We start from the raw sequence: 18,945 nt of genomic DNA, 5'->3' as shown, positions 1-18,945 counted from the left end.
TTTCAGATTCTTTTCCACTATAGGTTATTACAAGATACTGAATATAGTTCCTTGTGCTATACGGTAGGTGCTTGTTGTTTATCTATTTTATATATAGTAGTGTGTGTCTATTGACCCCAAACTCCTAACTTATCCCTCCCCCACTTTCCCTCCAGTAACCTTAAGTTTGTTTTCTATGTCTGTGAGTCTATTTCTGTTTTGTAAATATGTTCATTTGCATCATTTTTTTAGATGCCACATATAAGTGATATCATATGGTATTTGCCTTTGTCTGACTTACTTCTCTTAGTATGATGATCTCTAGGTCATATTTTTTTTAAATGAGGCATGAGAGGGAAACTTGTAGGACCTCAAACTTGTGAATGCTTATTTGGCTGGGGAGAGAATTCAAGGTTCAAATTCATTTTTTCCCTCAGAACTTTGAAGACCTACTCTTGAGATCTGATGCCAATCTAAGTCTTGGTCCTTTATTTCCAGAAACTTTGGAGGCTGACCTTTATCCTCAAAGGTCAGATGCTTCACCATGTGTGCCTAGTTATGCCTCTCTTCAACTGAAAAACATTTATGAATAAAGGACTTGGTTGATTGGTAGAGACAGGTTTAGGTTTTCTCTGAAGCGTGTAAGTTTTCCTTTCACAGGGGATCACTTTCCTAAGTAGGAGGTCTGACCATAGGCTCTGATAAGTGGGCAGGTCCTGTCAATGAGCCAGCTTCCCTTTAGGTAGTCTTGGGAACCCCATAACTGCCAAAATAAGGAGTGGAATAATGAGTTGGGGATCTGTTAGTTGCAACTGACAGAAAATAGACGTGATCAGTTGAAGCAAAAAAGAATATATCAAGTCAGGAAGTTTGAAGTGAGGTTGCTGACTATCTGCTGGTGGCAAGATGACTGCCAGCAGCCCCACATTCCCCTCATCCTTATAGTCCCTGATCCCAGAGGAAGATCCTGGAGATGTTCTCTCCAGGGACCGTATCGTTAGACCCCATGGAAAGAGGCTCACTCTGCTTGGATTCTGGACCCTGCTCTTGGACCAGTCAGTGTGAACAGAAGTTAGGTACTGAAATTGGCCAGGCCTGAGCCATGGCCCACCTCTGATGCCCAGGGCAGGCATGGCACTGTGACTGGCTGTTTACCAAAACCATGAGGGATGGCAGAAGGGCAGGCAGTCCCCCAAAGGGCAGAATTCCAGGCAGACAGACCAACCATATCTTCAAAAGGATTCTAGGGTATTTCATTCCCAGATGGAGTTGTCTCTTTCTTTCCCTTCTGGGACCTCTGGCTTTTTCACTTGGGAATCCTCCTCAGGATCTCTCACTTTGTTTAGGATGTACTTCCAATACCTTTAGCAGATTTTAAAGCAGCCATTCAACCATGGATGCATTGATGCAGCACTATTCACATGAGGAAATTTACCCTAAAAACCAAATCATTAAAATTTTATATATATATATATATATATAAAATCAAGTGGTATACACTAAGCAGACATCTTCAGTTCCACTCTGAGCCCCACCCAATGTCAGCTCTCACCTCTGGAAATCAGGACTAGAGAGGGGCTCAGAGCCATGATAGAAATCAGGAATGGAGTCAAGATTAATAACGGATGAAATGAAAGTCATGGGTAGGGTGAGCATCAGAGAGAAAGTAAAGGTTGAATATGTCTTTTATAAGCTACTTGGTAATTATTTTAATGGTAATTTTATATTTTGACTCGGTTCTATCAAAATGTCTCCCATGTCAGAATGCTCCCATATCAAGTTGGCTTTGCCAAACTGCCTTGCTTTGAAGCACAGTTGGACTGAGACTCAGATGGCTGACTCCAGGCCAATACTCTTATCAGATAGGGCACAGTCTCCTGGCAGATTGAGTGTAGGTCCAGGCCCAGGCTCTGCCCTCATTTGTCTCCCATAGGTCACTCCTGAGCAGTTGGCCTGAGCTCCACCCATCCTTTGTCTCACTTCCCTACCCCCACCCCCACCCACACTGGGTTGCAGATCCGGATGGTGAGTGTGGAACCGGCAGGGATGAACTAGCTGGCTGCTTCCACCCCTACCCCCTGACACAAAGTCTCTCTAGCCTCCTTGCCTTCCATAAATAAAGCTGAGGCTTGAGGACACCCTCACCTTCCTGCTGCACCCAGTTCAAGCTTGGGAGCTGCAGAGCCTGGAAAACTTCCTCTAAACTGCTTTGGGTGGCTGGGAAAAGAGATAGGTCACAGCCCCTGGATCCCTGGACCCCTTGTTTCAACAGAGCAACTGCCTCCCCAGGGAGCAGTCTCTTTTCACTTCAGGGTCTCAGCCTTGAGTCCCTATTTTTATTTTTGTTGTTGTTGTTGTTGTCTTGATTTCCCTCTGTTTTTTTCCCCTATGTATTTTCCCATGCCCCCTCACCCCCACCCCCATTCTTAATTAAAAGATGCTGACTTAGTCAGCTCAGGCTGCCATAACAAAGTACTAGACTGGGTGGCTTAAATAACAGACATTTATTTCTCACAGTTCTGGAGGCTAGGAACTCCAAGATCAAGGTGCCAGCTGATTTGGTCCCTGGTAAAGGCCCTCTTCCTGGCTCACAGACAACTGCCTTCTCACTGTGTCCTCACGTGGCAGAGAGAGAGCCATCTCTTTCTCTTTTCCTTTTCCTATAAAGACACTAATTCCGTCACAAGGACCCCACACTCATGACCCCATCTAAACCTGATTGCCTCCCAAGGGCACCACTTCTAAATACTATCACATTGGGAGTTAGGGCGTCAATGTATGAATTTGAGGTGGGGATCACAAACATTCAGTCCACAACAGATGCCTATTGTAGAAATTTTTGAAAAATACAGACAAAAATAAAATTAAATGGAAGAGAAACACAACCTATTCTATCACCAAACGGTAAATAGTGTTAGAAATTTCTAGCATATTTCCTTCAAGTATTTCTCAACATTTACTTTAACATGTACAAAACTTTATATTTTACAAGTATTTTCTCATATTAAACAATCTTTATAAACATTTGATATTTATGTGTTCACCATTTTAAATGAATAATATTTTGCTCTTTAACTGTACCATAATTTATGTAAGCAATCTCCTAATGCTGAGGCTGTTTTTCCTTTTTTACTATAAAAATTAAAGTATTTCTTGTGATGAAACTATTCTGTGCTTGACTACGGTTGTGATCCCACAAAGCTACATGTGATAAAATTGCACAGAACTAAATATACACACAAATAAGTGCACATGAAATAGTGAAATCTGAATAAGGTATGTGGATTGTACAAATGTCAGTTCCTCAATTATGATTCTAAAAGATATTATTGCCATAGACTTGAATGTTTGTGTCCCCTCAAAATTCTTATGTTGAAACCTAATCCCAAATGTGATGGTATTTGGAGGTGGGGCCTTTGGGAGGTGATTAGGAGATTCAGGAGCGAGGAACCCTCATGAATGGGATTAGTGCTCTTATCAAAGAGACCCCAAGGAGTTCCTTTGCCCCTTATGCCATGTAAAGACACAGTGAGAAGATGGTTCTCTGTGAGCCAGGAAAGGGGCTCTTACTAGATAAGTAATCTGGTGCCTTGAGTTTGGACTGCCCAGCCTCCGGAACTGTGAGAAATAAATGTTTGTTTTTTAAACCACCCAAGTCTGTGGCATTTTTGTTATAACAGTCCAGACAGACTAATACTGGGTTAAACTGAGAGAAGGGTGTATGGAATCTCTCAATATTATTTCTTATAACTGCATGTTTGTCTAAAAATTAACTCCAAAATTCTTTAAAATCCACTATAGTGGACATTGCTTGTATGTCCATGTGTCCATCTGAACATCTAATGATTTCCTTCAGGTAGATTCCTAGGAGAGAAATTACTCATAAGAAAATTCAGTAAGAAATAAGAGCTCTCAATCGCAGCACACTGGGGTTTATTAGCTATCACCCAAGAAGCTTTGTGGGCATAGAAAACTGATCTGTATGTCAGCAGAGGAAGAGGGGTTATCTATACTCACAGACGTAAACCCAGAATGCCAGTTCACTAATTCACAGTGAGAAATGTAAGTGGAGGGGACCAGACCCTCCTTTTCTCTCCCTATAGGTCCTCCACTGGCGGAGCCTCGTTGTAATCAGATGATTTGTTGGCCATATGGATGCAGTCAGAACAAGGCGAATTAGGTGACATGATCCAAGTGTTAAAAAAATCAGGCTGAGGCCTGCTGTGTACATCTCCATAGCTTAGCTAAACCAGTGCCACCAGGGACAGGCAAATGGATTCTTGGGCCAGGGCACCCTTCACTTAGTAGTGCTTGAATGGGGACAGCCTACATTTGCCTCTGTAACTTTCCACTTCTGTGCTCCCAAGGTTTACTAACCCCTGTTCCATATACTACATTGTCTCTTTAGGTGTGTGAACATACACTAGCAAGTTATAGCCAAATCTTGTTGGCCTCAGAGCCCACCTGTCTCATGAAGCACTGGTTCTTCACCCCTGGTTCAGTGGACCTCTGGAAGGCTCCAATCCCCTATGAAGTTGTATGCAAAATTTTTAGTGTATTATCAAATATTGTTGTGTTTACTGGCTTTTCAGAAAAAGACATTCATCCCAGGCCTTGTATTGAGGGTCTTACATATCTTAAGTCATTTAATACCCCCTGAGGTCAAGAAACTTGCTCCAGGTTATCAGCTCAGGCAAGTTAAAGAACTACTCCTTTAAAGTGACTTGTAAATCTCTTCTCTGGTACAGTCAATATCTGTGCTACAGGGAAGTCTTATCCCAACCCCACCCCTCTTTTATCTTCCTAAATGAAGAAGAAAGTTATTGGAGACAAGCACACACACGATCTGTGCCAAACGAAGCAGTGGAGTGGCGTTGTTGATTCTTCCTGGAGACTGAGCTCCCCTGTCTGCCCAGCATCTCCAGTTACCTGTTTTATTTTCTCATACACAGATCCCTGTGTGCACTCGAGTTAACTTGTAAACTAGCACCTCGTATCTGAATCTCACCCGCTTTGACAGCCTAGATGCCATCTTCTCTTGTAAACACCCTTTCTTCCAAAAAGCAGGCCCCCCTGTCTGTTTATTCTCCCTTTTACTCCATCAGAGTCTAGAACCTTCAGGTTTTCTAAAGGACTTTTGAGTTGCTTTTAATCAAAAGTGGTATGCATTTCTGCCAGCTTTCCAATAAAAAGTCAGGCAAGAGGTTATTCAACATTCACTTATTCATTGACTGTTCATTCATTTTCCAGACATTATTCTAGGCACCAGGGATATGCATAATAATCTTTGCCTTCATAGAGCCTAGGTTGTAGGGGAAGAAAATAGACAATAAACATATAAGCAAGTAAAGATAGACTAGGCCAGGTGCTTAAATGCTAAGAAGAGAAGTAAAATAGGGATGGGGAGTAGAGGACCCCAGGGAGGAGGCAGGGCCTGTTTACTTCAGGCGGTCAGGGAAGGCCTCACTGAGAAGTGGCAATTGAGCAAAGACCTCTGCAGTGTAGTAGAGAAAACATGGGCTTGAAGTTCAGATCCTTGCTCTGTATTTTTCATTGTGTGGCCTTGGGCTAGACCCTTACCCTGAGCTTTAGTTTCTCCATTTAGCATGTAGATAAAAGTACCTACTTTATGAGGATGTTGGAATGAAACAATATATAAAAAGTATCTGGCACCAAAACCATACATGGGAACCACTGCCATAGCTTTTGCTAGGTGACCTTGAGGGTCCATCCAGTCCAGGGTTCCCTTATTTTTGGAGGGTCTTACTTGGATCCAGAGGCCCAAGGGGAGGGCTGGATTCTCCTTCCCTTCTGGAGTCCAGCACCAAGATAGGGTCTAAACCTTCTCTAGTGACGATTTAGATGAAAGTCACTCTGCAGCAATCTGAACACTCCTTTCTGAAAAGAGAAGTTTTTTTAAGAGAGACTCCTCATGTTTCTCTCTTCTCTCTGAGAAGGGTGTGGTGTCCAATCCAGTTCACTGATTGCAAAAACCTAGGTTGGTTCAACACGATCTATTTTCATCCCTCTACCACTTGCTTAAAATAAGGAGCTCATTACTATTCTGCACACGGCTGCGCCTAAATCATAACTGGGTTGGGAGTTGAATACATTTTTCTCTCTACTGTTAAATACCATTATTATCTTTGCTGAGCCCACAAGTCCTCGGACGACAGTGTCTGCTTTAGTGGTCCAGGTGTGGGCCTGAGGGAATACACGGAGGTTGAGGGGCCCCTCCCTAGCTTAGACTGAGCTCCCCACTTCAAGACCTGTTTGTCTCCCACTGGAAATTCTCCTATACCTGCAGCTGGCCAAAGCCACCTTCAAGCTGTCATCAGTTCCTCCTCCTGTTGTCACCATCCTTCATTCCTTGGGAGGGGACGGAGGGCTTTGTGAGCCTTTGAGTCTCTAGTTTCTCCCATAAAGGACTGAATCTAAGAACCCTCTGGACTTGTCTCCCCTTTTTCGACTCATTATAGGAGGTAGAAAATTAGCAAAATGAGGAATTCAAGGAACTCCAAAAAGCAGTTTCATAAATGTGAATTAAAAGACTGTTGACTCCTAAAAAGAATGACTTCATGCTCTAAATTCAGCCTGAAACGCATGCTTTTTCATCTCTAGTCTTCTCCCATCCAAGCTTTACTCCTCCCATGTACCTCCTCTCCTTCCTTCCCATGAGAAGGGTCAGCATTATTGTCCTCATTTTACAGATAATCACATCAGCCCCACTGGGAGGAAGTCAGTGGCTTGGTCCAGATTAGGAAGTGAGGCTCCCCAGAGGACAGACTGGGGCCTGAAGTGTCCCTTGACTGCCTCATAATTTTAATCACTATGAATTTTTTCTTTTCAGGCAGGCTCCACGCACTTGTGGTAAGAAATCCTTGCCCCCACCATTGCAGACATCAGGTGAAAGAAAAGGAAGGAGAAGCTGCCCATTCTGCTACTGGGAAAGCTGAAGGTAACTGGGAAAAGAAAGGGTAAAGGCCCCAGAGAGAGTCAGGAATATAGGATGGAGAATCAGAGCTAGCCTCTGCCTCGCTGCCAGAGAAATGGCATCAGGAAGGAAAGGGTTTTCCAGCAGTGGACGGCAGTGAGCTCACCACAAGAATGGCCAGAAAACAAACTCTGAAACTATTCAGCCTCTATCTGATCCTGATTCTGCTATTTCCTAGCTGTGTTACCCTGGACAAGTTACTTTGCCTTTCTGAGCCTCAGTTTCCACATCTGTAAAATGGGAATGACAGTATATTTCTACCTTGTAGAGTTGCTGTAAGGATGACATGAGATGGTATATAAAAAAGTGCCTAGCACAGTGTACAATAAGTGGTAGCTATAATTAGTAAATGTCTACAGTGTGCTAGGTATTGTGCCAGTTACTGAAAATACTTGAATAAGGCAGATTCCTCACCTCTGAGGAGTTTCTTTTGTAAATAGGATAGGAAGGTACACATTGTACCTTCTATTGTACCAAACAGTGCAGTAGAAGAGGCACTGCCTATAGTCTGGAATAGATCTCCCTGTCTCTAGGTGAAGTTAATTGTGTGAGAACGGAGGCTGAGCTCATGGCCTTAATAATGGGAACATTAAAAAATAATAATAATAATAGCAGATAGCAACTGGCCATTTCCAAGGAGAGGGCATAAACTGTCACAGTAGCCAGTGATTTCATTTTATCCTCTTCAAGGCCTTATGCTATTTGAGTAACTGAAGAGGTGAGTGTGACTTTTCTGGAACCTTAATAAACTAATTGTCCCTAAGGCCCTGCACATACAAACCCCTACCCTGATAAAGGCCAGCAGGCTTAGGACTGGTATAGTATGGACCTCCCACCCACCTCTTGGAAGAGAAAATAAGTCACAAAATAGCCAAAGGGTAATATGGGAAGAGACACCTGGCCAGAACCTGGTGAATCTATTACCTAAGTAAGTAGATCATTTTTATGAAGTCAGGGAATTTAGAAAAATGTCTTTTTGCAGGTTTGGACTGAAGTGAAACCCTCTGCCCTGCGCTTTTTTCAGCTGGCTGTAGGGCAGTGGCAGGAGAGGCGGGAATAAATTGACAGAGGGCAGTTTGCCCTGTTGCTGTGCCAGTGACTTCTGCCCATGCCTAGAGCTCCATCCGAGGGTCTGTCCTGGCACGGGTCTGGACTTGAGGACTTGTCCACCCTGCTTTGTACTTGCCATGTCATTTTTGTCTTTTCCCTCATATGCATATGATACTTTATCAGGGTATAAATTCAGCCCTGGATGCCTGTGAAGCAGACACATGCCACTTCTTAGGAAACTGAGGCTTAGAGTAAGTAAATGATGTACCCAAGATCAAATAGCTAGAAAGTGGTGATCCCAAGACTGGAGCCCAGTGATCCCACGGTTCCAGATGCCTCTTGCCCTGGGCTGTGGATTTGGGCTTTTGCTAAGGAGGAAAGGTTCCCCCAGAGGACCAAAGGATGCTTGGCCTCAAAGCTTCCTTCCTTTTCCTGATATCCCTCTTCACATGAGAGGTTGCAGGGACACGAGGAAGCCAATGGTGGCAGTGCAGTGAGCCCTAGCTTCAGAGTCAGGAGGTCAAAACTCTCCTATGACTCTGTGCCATCTCTCCTGTGACCTTAAGCATGTCATTGTACCTCTCAGCATCTTGGGGTCCTTGTCTACCAAAGGGAGTCATATTCCTCTCCCTGCCTACCTCTTGGGTATGATGAGAATCAAAGTAACAAGCAATGTCAGAAGTGCTTTGAGAGTGTTAAAAACATAATAAAAAAATGCAAGGCATGATTCGGAACATCTTCATACAAAAATGAGGGCTGGTGGCCCTCAGACTGTTTCTTTCATTCATTCACTTGATTCTGGAAAAGCGTTGATGAAATACTTTCCCTGTGCCAAACACTGTGTTAGGTACTGGGGGCCCAAGGAAATCTCCAGGCTTTGAGGAATTCAAAGGGAGGAGAGATATATCTAAACAGATAATTGGCATACAGATGTTAGGGCTTTTAATGAGGTGTCCACAATCCAGGAGACCTTTTACTGAGCTGTCCAGAGGTGCTGTGGAGTTTAGAGAGGGATACTGTGAGCAACAATTAAGAGCCAGAGAAGGCCCTACAAAAGCAGGGTGAGTAGGAGGGTGCTGGGGGTGGGGAGGGAGGGCGAAGGGCAGGGGAAACCACGTGCACAAGGCAAGGAGGATCATGCCAGTGGTTTATCACAGCTAGAGCACGGGGTGTTGGAGGGAAGTGCAGTGGCTGTTTCTCATTGTTGGAATGGAGCCTAGCCATCACCCTGCAGTTCTCTTTGGGGCACGTTTAGGTGTGTATGTCTGTGTGTACAAGGTTGCAGGAAGAAGCCTATGTAAATAAAATTCAGTGATGGAACTTCATTATGACGTTCCATGGGGAGAGGAGAGATTTTTAGGAAAGTATCTCCACTGCTAGCCGGACGTGCTCTGCTCCTGAACTTCTGAGTCAGTGCAGTGCTCTTCAGGTTACAACCTGAGCTCCAGGGTCCCAGCCTCTCCATGAGTGCGTAGTGTTGGTTGCTGGTAGTTCCTGAGAGAAGGAGGGTCCAGTTGTGTTTGCTACTGACTGGTGTAACTTGCCCCATCAGGCAGAGTTTTGAGCCCAACCACCCTGGTAGGAGTTGGTTTCCACTGGGCCCAGCATGTATCAGGCTGTCCCATCCTAGGCCCAAGCAGGATTGGTTTTAATCACAACCTAATACAACCTGACCCAGAGAGAGCTCCTCAGGACACCTTCTTTAGGGGGCTGTGAGTGGGACAGGTACTCAGCTTTCCAGAACTCATCTCCTGGATGGTGTTTATCTGTGTGGACTGCATTGTCTATTCTGTGAGCCCTTTTCAGTTGGGACCTTAAAGTCCATAGTTGCCATTTCATGACTTTTTTTCTTTCTTTAATTTATCTGAATCTTGAACCAATGTCCCCTGTGAGGGCTTTGTGGATTTCTCCCTGAGACAGAGACTTTAGAGATCACAGTCCAACTTACTTCACAAATGTGGAGAGTGAGGCCCAGAAAAGGCAATGGACTTGCTCAAAGCTGCACAGCAAGTTAGCTGCAGGGCTAGGCCTAGAACCAGATCTCTTGACTCCAGTCAAATTTTTTGATCGGTACATAAGGTAATTCTGTGCTACTGAGGTATTCGTGAACCCACCTGCTGTGTACAAGGCAGTAACCTGGGAAGGGGCGGTCATATAATCCTTGTCTCTAGGAAGCTTATAGCTGGGGTGTCAGAGCACAAATAGAAAAATATAGCTGTCCAATTAAAAATGGCCCTGGGGGAAGCCAGTACAGTTAGGCAAATTTTACTGTGTCCAAGGGTGAGCTCTGTAAAGCTCTGAGTACCTGACTGACCCTCTGTGACCTTCTGAGAAAGATGACCATCAAGATTTTTTTATGTTTCAGTCTCGTTAGAACCAGACAGGCCACAGCTGGACTCTTGGACCCAGCCATAGGCCAGCAGAGAGCTGTAAGGAGCCTGAGGGAATGGAAAGGGGTAAGACTGGGGACCTCAGGTGCAAGTGACCTGTTCCCTAAGCCATCTGTTCTTGCAAATCTCTACTAGCAGCCCAGAGCAACTGGGGAGAGGGATGGGGCCTTTGAAACACAAATCACCAGTGATTCCAAGTTCATTGGGCATAAGGCTGTCTTTCCTCTCTCCAAGTGGATGAGGTTTATAAAGGATAAGTGGTGTTTTTTTTCTGGCTGGCCTAGTGTGCCTACCATGCAATGGTTAGAGGATGCTGTCAGAGGCTCCTGGGAGTGGCAATGGACTGGCTTTCCAGAAAGACAAGCTAAAACCCAGCTCAAAGGTAAGCTCCAGAGCCTGGACCCTGGCAAATTAGTCTGTTGGCCTGGTTGTCATGGAGACAGACAGGCAGCAGCTGCTCGGGAAGAGGGAACAGCAGCTTCACCGACATCTAGGATTCTGAGACAGCCATGGTGGGGGAGGAGCTGGACACCGCCCTTTCTCCCCCAGATACAGCGGCTCCTGTCTGCCCCCACAATGTCCAGACTCACAGGATCTGGTGAGTTGCCAGGGTCACAAAAGAAGACATGGCAGCATTGGCTCCTGAAGTCCGGGTTTTCTGCTTCCAGGCCAGTAGCCTCCCGCTGCCACCACAGTTGCGTCCCGCTTAGCTTTTGGAGCAAATAGATCTTCCAGCGCTGAGCTCCAGGGCCCTGGGAGGGTTCCCAAGCTCCCTCCTTGGAGGGGATAAGTCATTAGAGGTGAATCCCAGAGTGCTGGCCACCGGAGGCCAATTTGGCCCGGTGCTCTGTCGCTGTCTCTCTGGAAAACCTGGCAGGGGATGTGACCGGCCATTGTCTGGGAAAGGAGCTTGAAGCTGAGCCCAGCGGGAACTCGGCAAATGATGGGGTTTATTGTTCCCTCGTTTGACATTGCACTGATATCATTAATTTGTGGCTTCAAGCTCTGTCCTCCCTAGCCCAGTAGGAACAGTCCTGGCTCTCCCCTCCTATGGGTTATCTCTGGAAACTGAAGGTGGGAGAGAGGGGGCCTGGGATCCAGGTCGCCCGAGTCCACTTTCCCAGCAGAGCTGCCAGGAGGTTGTGTCTCTGCGTCTCGGGTTCCTCCTCTCTGGGAAGAGGAGAAATGAGGCTGGTGTCCTCTGGGGATTTGCGCTCCTGGGTGGTGCATGTGAGCAAGGTCAGCACCTGAGAACAGAGCCCCAGTGTGGAGGGACAGTAGAGAGCTGGGGAAATGCAGAGGCTACTGCCCACCAGCCACGCTTTTGATATTGCTGTTTTAATTATGGAGGTAGTTCATGTGTGGGCGTCATTAAAGGAAAAAAGGCAATGCCAAAGTATATAAAATAAATTGAGAAACTGACCCATCACCTCAAGTCCCAATCTCTCATCCCTGCTGAAAACTACTGATAATTCTGTTGTGTATCCTTTCAGATCTTTCTCTATGCTTATACTTTACCTCTATATAATTATTATTTTAATCACACAAATGATATGAGAACACATTTTTATAAAAGACGCAAAAACCACAGATAAATGTAGTCAAAAGCAAGTCTTTTTCAGTATATTCCCCCTTCACCAGACACAGCTATTGTTTTTTTTTTTGACAGCTGTTGTTAACAATGTAATGTCTGCTATGCATTTATGTCTAAACACAAATAGAATTTCAGCTTTTCTTTCTTTAGCGTAAATGCAACCACAACATCCATGTTGTTCTGCACTTGCTTTCCTCGTCACAATAATTTACTCTGCAGATTTTCTCCTGTTGGTTTACCTACCTCACTCTCCGTAACTGCTGCTTCATATTCTACATTATAGATGTTCTGTACTTATTTAAGTGGTCTCCTCCCATAGACACTTGAGTTGTTTACAATAATCTTTTGTTAGTAATTATAACACTTTGCAAACTTGTGCATCTATTTATGCAGTTTATTTCTAGAAGCAGAATTTTTGGCTCAATGTATCTGTATATCTTTAATTTTTCTAAATACCATGGGGATTTATTCTTAAGTTTTGTTTTTTAAAGATTACCTAAGACATGGATGCCCCTTGCAAAAAAGTGGAAAGTATAAAAAGCTATATAAAGGGGAACAAAATCACTCACAGTCCCTTCACCCAACAACCGTGACTGCTTTTTGGTAGTTATTATCTATGCCTGCTGTTGTTACAGTGATCAGAGCATACTGCATAGATAATTTTCTGTCTGGCTTTTTTTAAACTTAAGGTTATAAGCATTTTCCTATATCACTAAAATATTTTTGTAAAAATTCTTTTTATGATTTCATGATATTATTGTATGTACATATCATAATTTTTTCTGTTGTTGGATTTTTATGTTGCCTACATTTTTTTCACGATGATAACACCTCAGTGAATATCTTTTTACATCAATCTTTGTCTGAAATTCGGTAATTTCCTTAAGCTAGATTCCCCAAAGGAAGATTACTGAATCTAGAGGATTTTTTTTAGCAAATCCATTTTTTTAGTTGAATTTTGAATTGCTAATATATATACATGGTATAAAATTCCAAAGGTACTAAAGACTACACAATGAAAAAAATGTCTTTCTCCTACCTGGTCCCTCAGTGGTTTTCCTCCTTAAAGGCAACACTATTACTTGTTTTTTTGTGTATCTTCCTTGGGGAGGGAAATATGTGTGTGTGTATATATATATATATATATATATATACACACACACACACACACACACATACATATATACATATATATTCCTTTTTCATATAGAAATAGTAGCAATCAGGTACATACTTTTTTATCTTTTTACTTAATATTTCTTGATAATTGTACCATATATAAAATATAGAACTGCCTCATTTTCTAGAAACATTGTGTAGAATTTCCTTCAATGGCTGTGCCTTGGTTAAACGAATCAATTCTATTGATACATTTGTAGGTTGTTTCCCATCTGTTACTGTCCAAGCAGTGCAGTAATGAATGTCCTTACATATATACTATTGTGTCCATGTGCTAGTATATCCATCTGTAGAATAGATTCCTTTAAGTGGAATTGCTGGGTGCCAGGGAATATGCATTTTACATATTGATAGCTATTGCTGTTTCCATAGATGGTGACCATTTCCTCATTAAAGGGTATGGGCAGGTTTTAAAGCTCAATTCAAATGGCCAAACTGCTTTCCAGAAAAGTGTTACCTGTTTACACTCTCACCAGCAATACACAGTATCCTGTTCACTCTCCCCACTGAGTAAAAATAGTATGGTGATTTTTGCAGTGTTCTCATTTTTTCAAGAGTTCGCTTAAGATTAGCAAAAGTGAGCAAATAGTTAATTTATAAAACTTTTTTTGTAATAAAAAATGTATAACACAGGATCTGGGACAAATTCCTAATTGCAGTTTTGCCACTGTATTATGTGTGACCTCAGGAAATTACTTATCCTCTCTGAACCTGTAATGCTGTCATGAGGAGGAAACGAGATAATACACTTGGTGCAGTGTTTGGCACAAAGCAAGGGTTCAAAAAGTGGTAGATAAGAAGAAAATTCTGTTGAGGGAAAAAATGCCAGCCCCCCAAGAAATCCCAACTGTGAAAGGAAGGGAGCCTTCTAGGCTCTTTAAGTAGCCTGGGTGGTGCCAGCTTTGTTCTTTCCCTCAAATTATCCCACTGGTTTTTCCTGCCTTGAAGAGGAAAAAGGAAATCTGGCCACCAGCTCCTGGGGAGAAACACCCTACACCAGGACTGGCCGTTAAGAGGGGCTGGGGTCCGGGACGTCGTCACCCAGCTTTTCACCTGATGCATCTTGGAGGGAGCCCAAGCACAGTTTAGTCTTCGCCCTCCCTGCAGGTGCCTGCGGCGGAGCTGACACCCTGATCCGAGACTGGGGAGAGAGAAGTGCTGGCCAGCCTTCCTTTTCTCACTCAAAGCCAAGGGCAGGCGGTTGCTGCCCGGGCCGCCGGGTGTCGAACGTTCCCGAGCTGCCGCGGTGGGCGCGGCTGGGGAGGCCCTTGTGAAATCTCCGCGTTCTTCTCTGCAACTCTCACCCCCTTGCAGCCGCGCGGGCGCCGGCTGCGGGGCCCGGCCAGAGGCAGACCCACGTCTCCGAGGTGAGGCAAGCGGCAGGGAGGTGTCGCCAGGGCCGGAGCGGGATGCTGCGGTCCAGCTTGACGAGGCTCTGCCCGGATTCAGGGCGGCCACTGTGGGCTCCACGAGTCCAGTGAGGCTCAGCGGCCCCCTCCTCCCAGAACAGAGCCGCTGCACTGAAAAATCAGCTGCTGGAGACGCCATTTCTGTTCCCACCCTGTCTCGGCAGAGGAAGAGCCAATCACCATCCTCGTGTGCAGCTTTGAAAGCTGCAGGTAGAATCTGCCTAGGGCGGGAGAGCAGATCTGCGGAGCGAAGCCATTTTCTGGGAGGATTTGCAATCATTTCTACTCACAGTATAATCACCATGTTGGAGAATTTTATCCATTCCCTCCCCGCCCACCCCGCTTATACTGGGGCTTTTCCTGGATTTTCCAGAGAGAACTGACAGGAGCAATATGGCGCGGTGCAGAAATTTTGCCTCGGGCACCAATTGACGTGGGATCTAGTCCTGGCCCTGAAATTAACCTAAAAAGCAGGACAGCCCCAGGCCTCAGTCTTCTCATTTATAAAACTGCAGGGAAGGAATATAAATCAGACCGTGTCAAGGATTGGTGAGATTGTGGGGAAATGGATTCTCTCGATTTGTCTTTATCTAGCAAAACTGCAAATATTCTTACCCTGTACCCTGACAATTCTCTTTGTTGGTTTCTACCCTGGAGAAATACTTGCACATGTATTCAAGACGGCTGTCCACCGCAGGACCGTATCTAATGACAAACCACTGAAAACAGCTCAATGGCCGCGAATACGGATAATAAAAATAAAATAGAATATGTAATTATGAGACACTATATTGCAGTTAGAAGGAATAAATTAGATCTATATATGCAGAGGCATGGATAGAGCTCAAAATCTATTAAGTAAAAACAGAGTTGTAGAGTAATGCATACAACATAATACGACTTCTGCAACATAAAACAACTGTGGATTTTCTATAGTATCTTCAAACATATGTAGAAACTTTTTTCAAATGAAAGGACTGAAAAGTACACTTGTAACTCATAAGAGTGACTTTCTCTGGGGAGGGGACAGGGAGTTGGAATAGTGAGTTGAAGTGAACAGTAACTTCAGCTTTCTTTGTAATATTCTATTTTTTTTTCTTTTAAAAATGGCAGTGCATTCCTATATTAAGGAATTTTAAACTATGTATTTATAGAGAAAACATTGGGAACAAATGTCAAAATGTAAACAATGGTTAATTCCAGGTGATAGGAAATGTGAGTAATTTTATTTTCTTCTTTGTAATCTTTGGGGTTTGCTTTAATTCTTTAAAATGCAGGGATCTTTGTACACTAGTGTTCATAGCATCATTATTCACGATAACCAAAAGGTGAAAGCAACCCAAATGTCCAACGGTGGATGAATGGGTAAACAGAACCTTGTAATGGAATATTACTCAGACTTAAAAAGGAAGGAAACTCTGACATATGCTACAATATGGATGAACTTTGAGTGAAATCATCCAGTCATAAAAAGACACTGCATGATTCTGCTTATGTGAGGTACTTAGTCAAAATCATAGAGACAAAGTAGAATGGTGGCTGCCAGGGATGTGGGGGAAGAGAGGAAGAAGGAGTTATTGTTTAATAGGTATAGAGTTTCAGATTTACAAGAGTTATGGGAATGGATGGTGGTGATGGCTACACAACAATGTACATGATTTAACACCACTAAACTGTACACTTAAAAATAGTTAAAATAGTAAATTTTATGTTCTGTGTATTTTAACTGAATAAAAAAGAAAATCTTGTAAAAAATGGAGTAGAAGACATAGCTATTTAACAAAATCCTACTATCAGCCATTCCATCAATCTAGTACCATACATCAACAAATCGAAGATGTTGTCAATTGTAGAATGCACCCTTATTTTATGTAATATCAAGAAAGGAAAACTGGTACAAGTTAAACTCTGATATCAACTGATTAAAAGACCCCATTCTAAAGACGTTAATTTTTAAAGTTTATCTTAGCTTCAATAGAATATGGTAAGCAGTTTATACACTAAATGATCGCCTTTTAAAATCCACCTGCAAAGTTCAGATTGGGTTTTAACTGTAGCACACCTGTAGAGAATCCTTTGTTTTTGAACAGATTGTGCTTGCAAACTACCTCAGACAAATAAATGGTGACTGTCTACCTGAAAAAAATGAAAAGCAGGGAAGGGTTCAAAAGTAACTGTGTGACCAATCAAATCCCTCAGCTCAGGAGTCTGCAATCCTGTGATTCTAGCTCATCATCCTTAAAGTCCTAGCCCCACCCTGAAGGGTTTCCAAGTGTTTTGGTGCTCCAGGCCCAGCCCACTCCCCAATCTTGAGTCCAGTCTTACCAGTTAAAGCCTGAGGGCTCCCACCAGGGCAGGCCACTTGCAGTTCACAAACATGATAGCCTCACTCTCTCTTTTGGGCATTTAGTTGTGCTGTTTCCTCTTCCTGGAACCCTCTTCCCTTCCTCTCAGCCTGCAGACTTCCTTTAGGTCTCACCAGCTCAGCTGTCCCTTCCTCTAGGAGGCCTTCCCTGCTGTCCCTCCCTTGCCTAGGTTAGCCTCTGCTCCCTGTGCTCCCTCAGTGCTCTGAGCTGATGTCCGTTTACTGTGAGGTCTTGGGATCAGGGACTCGCCTTCTTCATTCCTGTACTCCCAGGGCCTTGCCCAGAGCCTGTCACCTCAGAGTTCCTCAGTGACCAACTGTTAAATGGACAATCAGGATCAAAAGCAGGAAATTATTCTCTGGGCTCTTTCCTAGCATTGATTCTAAAGACTCTGGAGAGTTCCGGTCAAGATGGCAGAGTGGTATGACCACGAGCTCGCCTCTCCTCGCGACTATAACAAAACCACAACTAAATGCTAAACAACCATCAAAAATAGACTGGAACTTAGCAAAAAAGACTCTGAAACTCTGGGGCCCTACTTGCTCAAGGTAAGAGGCAGCACCAGGATTTGAACTCAGAGACTGTGGCTCCAGAGCCCACACTTTTAACCACGATGCTCTGAACCCCTAATGTGCTCAGTTTGTTCAAGAACCAAATATGTACTGGAGCCTACTGTGTGTCAGGCACTGTTCTATAGAAATGAAGAAAATGGACACAGCCCCTATTCTCATGGGTCTTACATTCAAGTCGGTGTGGATGGGGGGTAGAAAATAAATAAGCAATAATTTGCCTACTTGTGATAAGAAGGATGCAATATACAGGACAATGAGAGGAACATGACCCTGTTTGTAAGTTGGTCTGTGCAGATGATCAAGTTAAGAGGAGGTCATCAGGGTAGCCCTTAATCCAGTATGGCTGGTGTCCTTACATAAAGGGGAAATGTGGACACAGAGACAGGTGCACACAGAGGGAGAAGCTGTGAGGATGCGAGGAGAATGCCATCTACAAGCCAAGGAACAGCTGAGGCTGCCAGAAGCTACAAGCAAGCATGGCAGATTCTCCCTCACAGCCCTCAGAAGGAACCTGCTGTAGCCTTAATTTTGGACTTCTGGCCTGTAGAACCATGAGATGATAAATTTCTGTTGTTTAAGGCCCCCAGTTTGTGGCACTTTGTTAAGGCAACCCCCGGAAAGTGATACACCCCACTTGTCCGGCTTGGGTGAGGCCTGCGCTCTCCAGTGATTTGGGTTGGTAGGTGTCTATGTTGGGAATGGATTTGAGGAAGGGGGAGGACTGAAGACCATGTAGGAGGTGATCTGTGGTGATCCAGTAATGTGGGAGGGCTGGGGATGGAGGGTCTATGAAAGCCCCGCCGTGCTGGTACTTACTAATTGATGTAAGGGCTTAGCAGTAAGCCCAGGAGGTCTGTAAATCAACTCTGAGTTCCAGAGACACATCTGCTTTTCTTCCCCTTGTGTATTTTCTCTTGCACAGTGTCCCACCCTTCTCCACCTGACACTCCAGCCACCCCCACCTTCCGGGCTTGAATTCTACTTGGTGTATACTTTCACCCTGCCTCGGAATGAGTGTGATTTCAGCAGCCTTGGTTTCAACTTCCTGTGACAGCTGTAACCTCTGTTCTCACTGAATTGCTAAGATTGCTGATGAATGCCAACTGCTTGGAAGTTTTATGAGTAACTGGAAATGTGTTTTATGCCAGGCCATGGGAAAATGGGCTATGGAATGGCCCAGAAATTTAATAAATTAAGAGTAATGAGTAACTCCCTGCTGTTTTTAGGCCCACATGTGCCCATTCAAGAAAAAAACTAGCTCTAAGATGAAAATCATCTTCTAGCTCCTGTGGGAAGAACAGTCCGTTTCCCTGTTCGAAGTCCCTGCAGCAGAGGGCGAGTGCTGCTACTTACCACTCCACTGCCATCACTATCTTTCTTGCTCACATTTTGATTCTTTGGAAAAGGTTGGT

The 18,945-nt window shown here is 44.1% G+C and overlaps 1 protein-coding gene across 16 annotated transcripts in view; it reads left to right on the top strand.

The window, feature by feature from the left end:
* The window catches only part of PAFAH2 (platelet activating factor acetylhydrolase 2), a 57,843-nt gene extending 39,101 nt beyond the window's left edge, over positions 1 to 18,742 (top strand). For 8 of the 16 annotated variants that reach the window (XM_032495545.1, XM_032495534.1, XM_014563302.2 and 5 more), the window contains 2 exons: positions 6,830 to 6,937; positions 14,294 to 16,541. In XM_032495545.1, the coding sequence (XP_032351436.1) occupies positions 6,830 to 6,937; positions 14,294 to 14,460 (275 nt within the window). In that variant the 3' untranslated portion in view covers positions 14,461 to 16,541. Of the gene's footprint in view, positions 1 to 6; positions 64 to 6,829; positions 6,938 to 7,955; positions 9,106 to 10,388; positions 10,480 to 10,962; positions 16,542 to 18,455 lie in introns of those variants that run through there. The other 8 variants (XM_032495536.1, XM_032495542.1, XM_032495535.1 and 5 more) reach the window with 7 other exon arrangements.
* Positions 18,743 to 18,945: the final 203 nt, after the last annotated feature.

The sequence above is a fragment of the Camelus ferus genome, chromosome 13, assembly GCF_009834535.1.
Source record: "Camelus ferus isolate YT-003-E chromosome 13, BCGSAC_Cfer_1.0, whole genome shotgun sequence".
Taxonomy (NCBI): Eukaryota; Metazoa; Chordata; class Mammalia; order Artiodactyla; family Camelidae; genus Camelus; species Camelus ferus.
This window is presented reverse-complemented; position numbering and strand designations above follow the sequence as displayed.